This window comes from Olea europaea, chromosome 11, assembly GCF_002742605.1.
Source record: "Olea europaea var. sylvestris chromosome 11, O_europaea_v1, whole genome shotgun sequence".
NCBI classification, from domain to species: domain Eukaryota; kingdom Viridiplantae; phylum Streptophyta; class Magnoliopsida; order Lamiales; family Oleaceae; genus Olea; species Olea europaea.
Genome location: NC_036247.1, coordinates 10,179,407 through 10,189,015, shown reverse-complemented (window position 1 = coordinate 10,189,015; position 9,609 = coordinate 10,179,407). Strand labels below are relative to the sequence as shown.

At 34.4% G+C, this 9,609-nt stretch overlaps 1 protein-coding gene across 1 annotated transcript; it reads right to left on the bottom strand.

Moving 5' to 3' along the window:
* Positions 1-784: 784 nt before the first annotated feature.
* On the bottom strand, positions 785-6,857 carry LOC111403322. The gene is made up of 4 exons (XM_023031776.1): positions 6,408-6,857; positions 4,949-5,184; positions 3,930-4,710; positions 785-3,119 (listed from the first exon to the last, which is right to left on the bottom strand). The coding sequence occupies exons 2-4, from the start codon at positions 5,180-5,182 to the stop codon at positions 1,027-1,029; spliced, it is 3,108 nt and encodes a 1,035-aa protein (XP_022887544.1). The 5' UTR covers positions 5,183-5,184; positions 6,408-6,857; the 3' UTR covers positions 785-1,026.
* Positions 6,858-9,609: the final 2,752 nt, after the last annotated feature.

The window sequence follows — 9,609 nt, the reverse complement described above, 5'->3', positions numbered from 1 at the left end:
TTTTTCTTATTTCGAATTATCATTTTCCTTTAAAACAATAAAACTAACATCAAAATTGCGCTTTTAAATCAATCTTTAAATAATTTTTTGATCTCCTGTTCTCAATAAACAGAATAAAAGCTTCTCACTATTAATGTAACGAGAACAATCATTGAGAATTTTTTTGTCCAGTAGGATAAGAGATCAATTTTGTAACTTCTATAACAAACCTTCCACACATAATAACAAATTAATATTAAGAGACCTGCAAATTACACTTAACTTCTGCTCAATCACCCAGTTGCATAATTATATAATTTGATATAATTTATGAGCTTAATCAAACTACGGGGAAGAGGGGAGGATGAAAATTCAAAAGCTAGATAAAATGGCAAGGAGCTCAAAACCAGAAAACGACTCTGTTCTTAGTGAGGTTCAGATATTAGATTTAGGTATCGGGCGAACTCTGGATAATTCAGGATTTAATCGAGCAGATGTAATAATGTAATAAATGTTCCTTATCCAGTATTTTGTTTAGTTTCTTTTATTGGTTAAATTAAACAAACATTTTGAATAATTATCTATAATTAAAAGTCACATAAATTAGGAAAAGGACGTGTACATGACAACCATTTCTCTTTTCTCTGCATTGCTAAAGGAGGCCACAGTGATCGAGAACCCCGAATGGCGATTTTATTCTAAATCATTTTTGTTTTCTCCCCCAAAAAAAGAATATATATATATATATATATTGAAAAGGCAGGGCCGCTCACGGCACAGCTGCACCCGTAAAGCAAGGCACCGGTTAAGTCGAACCTGCTTCTAACAAAACATTCCACATGTTTCAGCTCTCTCTAAGAATACAAATGCACATCTTTGAAGCAATGTTGTATCGAGAAGAAATCAGACAGAATCATGGTGTCGAATTATGAGCTACAATGACATTTACAAAGACAAATAGCTCTAGGAAACACGATCTCATTCCCCAATATCACCGTCTAATTTTCCTCTGTGAATTCTGAATCAATAAATTTAACGCCTTTTCCATTATTGGGTTATTGCAACAGTAGGAGGATTACCTGCAGGGCATCTTTGTCGACGGGGACGTCTAGTTGTCTTCCCCCACCCGGTTATGCTTCTATCCTCCAAACCAGCTTCAATGTTATTTAGTTGCTGCATCAATGAATTGCAAACTGGGGTGGGAATAGTTGGAGTTGTTTCAACCACTGTCCGTTGCCTCCCCCGAAAACCCCCGTTTCTAGTGCTATTCCTTCTCATCAACCCAGAATTCCAAGGATGCCCGGTAGCTCTCATCAGGCCTCCAAATGTCTGAAGATCCTCGGTCACCTCATGTCTGGACAATGATGTCAGACCAGGAAGAATGTCCCTTTGAAAGTCCCTCCGCTGCCTTCCTCTCCTCGCCGGACCCCTTCGAGATCTATTTGGTAATGTATCAGGTACTATTTCTTCCATCTTTTGGACTTCTGGAACAAAGGGTTTAGGCATGTAGTCTTCTTTCATCTCTGTCAGTTGCAATGTCATGGCCTCGAAATCATCTATCTCCTCAAAGAGATCCCGAATTGGTGCACCATTCCCCAATTCTTTGCTATTGAGTTTATCTGCATGTGATGAAATAACATCAACAAACCAGAGCAGGGGTTCTGCGAATGATGCGTCAGGTGGAAGGAAAACGTTATCCTTTACTAGGATTTTCTGACTCGAAGATGAGATAGCAATTATAGTCTGTGCAGCATTTCTTACAATTTCATCCTGTATTTGTTTGGCTTTATGTTCAGAAGATAGCGAGGATGCCTCAACCTGTATATTTTCTCTGGACAGTGCATTATCATCCTCACTCTCCAGAATTGCTGGGGCTTCTAGATCTATTTCGACTGATGTCTTTGTAATAGCACTGTTGCTTGGAACAGAGGATGCTGGTGGATCTTCATCGTCATTGATACAAGAGTTCAAATCGATAAGATTTCCAGTATAGGAACCTTTTGTATATATTTCCTTCTCTATAATGAGTTCTGCTGCTATCTGCTCATCTGACTCGCAAGCTACATTAATATCAATTATTCCATCTCTTCTTTCATTTTTGGAAATTTTACCTTCAGGATGGTGAATAACCGGGGTGGAAACATGGGATGATAGCTCGTTTTTATGAACACTTGCAATTTCAAAAATGGGAAACCCCAGAATTTTCTTAACATTCTGAGTCTCGTGTACGGTCACAACCTCACAATCACTTGAAGCTGACATGACAGTTGGGGGAAATGTTTGGTTAAGATCTCTCACCGTTTCGCTCTTGCAACACGAGGGAATAGAAGAAGCTTGAAGGTATGCCAAACTTCCCGAAAGTTCCGAACACCTAGCACCTGCGAAAGCCTCATTTTTATAGGAGGGCTTCGGTTTAAGCCAAGGCCATGTTGACACGTCAGCATGCTTACTTTTTTCATCCATCTTATTGAGATCATGCAGACAAGATGTTTCATTTGATGAGCTCTTCAAAACTACCTCATTCAAGTCAATATCTACGGCAGGCTTCTTATCCACATGAGTCGAGCCCTTCAGAAACCTCTCATATCCATGTTTAGTAGAATGGTCAGATGCTACATTATCACCCTTGCTGCAGTTAAAATAATCGATGGCATCTGATGGCAAGTGAACTTGTGGTTCTTTGGATCCCGAGACAGGCCCATGGTAAAATCCATTCTGGGATGTTACATCACTTCCCAAGCTTGGGTTCAACCTAGAGCTAGCATCGACTTTCCAATTGTCTCCAAAGGTTTCCTGGCTTGTTGAAGCAAAATTGATAGATGTTGGCAACGAGGTTATCCTTTGAATAAAGCAACTTGTGGGCTTTGCTGAAGACGAGTGGGAGTGAGACCATGAATCAGCAAAACCAGAACATGAGTACGGACCAGGAGTCCGAGATGCAACAACTGGTTCTGAATGTTTATTCTCGGAGGAATCACGACCTCTCTCTCTCCACAAATCTTCCCTACTGGGACAAGTTGGATATATTCCAGGAGGATGACAAACCTTATTAAGCATGACATCTGCTGGCTGGGAAGGTATATGCAGCTTCTCTTTTGGGAGAACTGGAAGTGAAGATGCCGGATTACTTTTACTGGATCCTGTAAAAAGAATTGAGTTGTTCGAAATACCATTAGAATCCATAAAAAGGAACAGACGTAAAGAAAAAGTTAAAAGAGTCAGTAGCGTCTACAAACAGATTGAAGTATGGTGAGTTTACATAATTATCTAACACAAAACCTGCTTTTTGGAAATGTTGAGATTGGTAATAGGTCCTTTGAAACCAATTTCTGAAGCATATGCTGCCAATCAAGATGAAAGTTTATATTCTACACAAACAATAACAACAAACTAAGCCTTATTCCAATAAATTTGAAGTTGGCCACGTCAATCCTTTTGCACCACTCTGTTCCATTGACGTACGAAATCTAAAAAGCAATTAGATGTTTAGCAACTACCATAGGCCATGTTATTTTCTATCTAGCCCTCCCTGTTATGACTGTTAAGCCAAAATTGTATCACTTGCATGAATGAGAGCCTCCTTACACTAAACATGTCCTAACCAACTAAATCAGTCTTCCATTAATTTACCTCAATCAACGTTACTTCCTCTTGTTGGCATATAATCTCATTTCTTATCTTATTCATTTTAGTATGACCAAGACATCCATCTTAGCATTCTCATTCTCAGTGATTCTATGGACATTTTGTCCCTTAATGGCCCAACACTCATAACCACAACACATTTGATCTACTCATTTTTTGATGAAAATGGGCTTTTAAACTTGAGGGAAAACTCTTATCACACAGAAAAGCTAAGAATTTAATTAACATGAGCCCAATGCTGAGATAAAATATTTAATTATAAAATAAACTGATGAATTTTATGCAACGTTATTAACACTACTTACCTGCTTCATGTACATGATTGAGCCATCCCCTCTCTTTGACTTCACTCCCGACTGACGAATTTATCAAAGATCTGTTATGGCTATATATGGTTTCTCCCAGTACACGTACAAATCTTGCACTTGGTTTGGCCGACAGATCTACACCTTTAGTCTCTCCAACATTTGAAGTACAACCAAGAAAATCAATAGATGATGGAGCCATTACTTCTTCAATGGGAATGGGTTTGTTTAGATCAGCTAGACCAATAGATCTCCTCAAACAGGAACTTGAAGCTGAGGAATCTCCACTAACCAAAAACTTAGTACTATCGGGGGCAACTTTTTGAACTCCATTAGGTGTATGGCTCAAAATGTCAGGTACTTTTCCATCCTGTATGCATTCCTCATCTTCAGTATCAACATACTGATCGGCTGGAAGTTGAAGATCAAACAACTTCTTCCTCACCTTAGAGGGTCTCGAATCCAGTGCTTCAGAGTCCTTTGAAGAACATCGGTGATGGAATGGGTAGTGTCCAGTGTGCTTGTTATTCCCATTAGTACAACTCGAAGGAGAATTAACAATTTCAACTCCTGAGACAGATGTTCTGCCATGACCAGAATGCAACAAAGGAAAGCCCATCATTTGCTGTTTTCGAGCATCGTTTGATGGCATTTGAGATCCATGTAGAGTTGACGACGACGATGATGGTTCCATCACTGTCCAATGTTTACATAGTTCATTCTTTTTTATTTCTTCCATCATGTTCCTTTGAGTTCTGTAAAGGCGGTGGAGTTCATAAACCTGGATGACAGCAAAGATTCCACTAATCAAGCTTATGTTACATTACTGAATTTTTACAGACAGAAAGCATAGACTCTGCATAGAGCATGCTTGGCGAAGCTTAAAAAGAGCAAGATTGTGTACTGAAAATCCAAAAATAAAGTAACTTTTTTAAAACTTCAAACATGTTTAGCAAAACATAAGTGACCCAGCTGCGTGTTTTAGATCAACAGACATATTAGCACAATTAACCAAGTACCTGGTTCTTAAAAATTGCTTCGTGTTCAAGCATTTTCTGCTTTAATGTATTCTTATCATACCCCAGAGACCCGTCCGTTACAGTCCTCGGCACAAACAAATTGTAACACTGCCCGATTTTTAAGGGCTCGTCTCCATAAAATAGGGGCCAGCGACTGCTGTTAGAATCCTCGTGAAGATCCCTCATGGAAGAATACCCTGGCAAGTAGTTTTTGCGATGCACTTTCATTGCCATTCCTGAAGAGGAAATTTAAGTGAGAAAAATAATTTCTAAAACGCCAAAATTAATGTGAAATAGTTTGTTCTTTCTTCACATTCCTGTATTTATTTTCTTCCACTTTTCCAATTACACAGGTTATTTGAAGGTAACTTATGTTTTATCACTCAGCATAAACATCGAAGATAATTTTTATGAAAATAACAAATAACAAATTAAGCCCGATTCCCAAATTTTTTTATTTTTTTATTTTTTTAAGAAAAGAACATAGAATGAACGCTTGTACTAGTGATAATAAAAAGAATGATCTTCTTTCTTTTCCACCGAAAAATACGAGGCAGAGATGTTTCTTCTTATCAGACAATTGAGATCTATGTCAATACAACTCTTCAAAATGTATTTATGCTACTGTATCGATTTCACAAACCTAGCATAACTGCACCCGACACCTGAACATGAATTCAAGATTAACTATAATAAGTTATATACGAAATTTGGCTACTTAATTGTTTCTTGGCAAATAACCGATGCATTTAAGAACCATATATTGCTTACCAAGTATATAATAATCATTTTACGAGAACAACTATCATGTACATCGTGAGAACAACCAAGAAAACAATATTTTCCAAGTTGTGTATTGAAAATCTGGTGACTGCCATAAAGAAATTTTGAATAAAATAAAAAAAGGAAGAGCTAGATCAAAATTAATACAGTCGCAGTATGGTAAACGAATATTCTGGTTGTAAAAACCGGGACAAATTTAGCTTGCACAAAAGAATTCGAGACATGCACACAGTTCAACTAATACTATTAGAATCGGAAAAGGTGGCAATAATTTAACATATGTTACAGAAAAACGAATCACCAGCAGCATAAATACAAGGAAAATATTTAGATTATTTTTTGCTTTACAAGATTGAATTCCGGCAAAACAGATTCTTTATAGAAATTGTCACTCATCAAATCGAAGAACCCCTCACAAAAAATGAAGAACATCCCAATTAAATTAACAACTATATTTAATAAAGCAAATGTATTTCCAATCGTCGTAGACAATGGAACTAATAAACTGAAATCACAAAATAAGTCATTTTGAAGCCAGTTATAATCCAATTTATCAGATAATTAATCATAAGAAAAATTCTTGAAAAAAAAACAATAAATTTCTTTTTTTTCCCAATTCATGGTCAAAATCCAATAAATCTTAAAAACAAAGAAAGTTAATAAAAATAATAATTACCTCAGACCCACATCCTGGAATCACAGCTTCTCAACAAACCCTCGTGGATTGAATCGTAGTGAGTCTCACGGTAATTAAGAGCTTATAATCATGTAAATTTAAGTTTTTTTTTTTCACTCAATATCACCAAATAAACCAAGAAAAAAGACGAGAAATGATTAAAAAACCGTCAAATGAAAATAAGTAAACAATAAAGGTGAATGGCTTGGAAATTTCATTGAAGAAGCTCAGATCCTCGTCAGACCCAACAAAGATTGCAGATTTCGATCAGCTGGGCCACTCTCTCCCTCTAAAAATGAAGTACCTTTAGAGAGAGAAATGAGAAATACAGGAAGAAAGAATTTGTGCAAGAGTATATAATTATTACTATTATTGTTTGTAGAGAGAGAAAGAGAGAGATCCCAGAAAAGAAATCTTCCAAACAAACGAACAGTGACATCAAAATTTGTCAACATCCGGTCTCTTTTCATTCTCCTCTCTCTTTATTTTATACAGATTTCTTTTAGCTGTACTGTAATAAATAATTTCTTGCTTTTTCGGAAAATGAAAAGAAACGAGTCTCTTTTCATTCTCCTCTCTCTTTATTATATACAGATTTCTTTTAGCTGTACTGTAATAAATAATTTCTTGGTTTTTCGGAAAATGAAAAGAAACGAGCTTCTGGATCCTCTCTACAGGTGTTAATGAAAATAATAATCGCTCGGTATTAGTCAAAGACATGAACATAAATTCAATGACCATTGAAACTATTAATTTTTCTTCAAAAACATTGATATTGAAATCTAATTATTTGTTTGAATGTTAAATAAATAAAATTAATTGATTCAGAAAAAGATAAAATGGGAAGTTAAATCAGAGTCAAATCTAAAAATGAAAAAAGTTGAAAGTTATGTGGTCAAAGGACTGACCCGACAAAAAAATTTTACACAATGTAATAAGTATTAAAAAAAATTACATAAAAAAAAGAGAATTTTACAGGAAGTGAGCTAAGCCCATGCAAGAGCAATCAAATGTATGGGCCTCAGTTCAACAGTCAAAACTCGATATTTTAATTTTCAGTGACAAATCAAAAACGTGGATCGAAGTTCAATGACCATTGAAACAATTAACTCTTCGAAGAAATACTTTCTCTGTCCAATTTATATAGGCTGACTTTCCTTATTTTTTGTCTCAATTATATAGTCTTGTTCTTTATTGAGAATGTTTTGTTTTATTCGCTTACTAATAGAATTTTGCAATTTGCACAATACTTTGGTACACCATTGTGGACAGTCTCTCACGTGGGCGTGGTGGGACCTTCAATTAAAAATAATTACAGGTCCCACCACCTATGTGAGAGGACTATCAAAATTAGTATACAAAATTGCTGTACACCTTACAAAACTCTTACTACTTGACAAAACTCTTACTAATATACTCTTATTATATGTTTTTGAATTGTACAAATATAAATAAGGGTAGATTAAGACAATTTTTGGCAAAATTTATTTTTTTAATTCGTGTGAAAAAATAAAATTTGGCTTGTGGCCGATTTACAGATGAAAATGATGTCGATTCTTAGTGTACCTATTTGACATTCATTAATTTATTTACGGTTTGCTATAACGTGCTCTCTTTTAATCACGTGTTTAAACAATAAAATATTTTATATTATATCCAAAAAAAAAATTACTTTTCAACCACATATAGTCCTAAAAATACTATTCTAAACTCATTTTTCCCTAGTTAATGAAAATCAAACAAACTCTTAATGATAGGTTCTTGAATCTTTTTAATATTGTTCATAGTTTTCAATTTTTAATTTAAAATAAAATTAGTTCTCGATTTTATTCTGGACAAACTAGTCGAATTAGTTCGGTTTCGACATCCTTGTTTGTATGTTGACGACCGATCTTATGTAATTTTACCTTAAAGTACACAATTAACTAAGCCAGTTGTTAGACTTGGAAAGTGAAAACTAATAGTTTAGTTGGGGGTATTAAAATATCTTTCAAGTCAATCCGCTATATATAAGTAGGGTTTTATTAGTCTTTGACAGGCACGATGTGGGTCCCGATACTGAAAGGGGTTGGATACGGTTTCTAATTATGTTTTATTTTCGAAATTATTATTGCAATGGAATATAGGATTGAACAAAATTCTTGAATCGAGTCAGAATCGAACCAAACTAAATCGAGTTGAGCGGTTCTTCATAAGTTAAATGTCTGAATGTATATTTGAATCGAGAATCGATGCATTTGATTCGGCTTTCAATTCTAGATCAAGAATCGAATAATCAAATCTTCCTAATTTTTTAATTTTAAATAAGTCGAATTATTTTATTTTTTAAAATAAATTTTCTAACTAATTAGCCAAACCCAAAATATGATTTTTCCTATTTTTAATTTCCAACCAAGCCAATTTAATCAAATTGATTTAACTTTTACCTAAATTTCTTATTTTATAGTTTCTGTCATTTTGGAGAGATCGAATTAGAAGCTCGACTGTGACTTCCTTCATTATTGTGAGCTTGCAATCTTCTTATATTTGTGTTTTAACAATCAAATTTATAAATAACTCAACAAAAGAAGCGCAAAAAATATCACGAGATTGGACTATACTATTTTATAAGATCTAAAATTGAACATGTTATACTTAAATTAATGTAACATTGTCGTAAATATAAAAAATTAATTATTGTACACTAGAAGTTAGTTGCGTGCTATAAAATCACAAACACGAGTATGATATTGAAAAATTTAATTGTACATTCTTGGAATCTACTTTGTATCACAATAAGAAAAAAGTAACTTATTTATCAATACATGCCGTATGACTTTTCCCAATAACAGAACATAACTTAAATTTAACTATTTCGCAATATTCTCTTCATGTACGAGATATCGTTAAATGTGTAATATTTAATCGTAGGAATATAATTATATATTTAAAATAAAACTCGTGAATTAAATAAATTTGGTGTAATGAATCTTTTTAGTGGTTTCAAACGTTACTCTTATCTAGAGTTTGGTGATGTACCGCTTTAATATTAATTGATTTGTCTGACATTATAACAAATCTTATTAAATTCCTCAACAACTTGTTACTAAATTAATGATGTGTCTAGTTCATAGTCACTGCTCAAGAAGTCCATAATTTAGAATTGACTTGGTGAAAATGAATAATTCTGGATTTTTTTTTATTAATATTAAATCATTGTCAC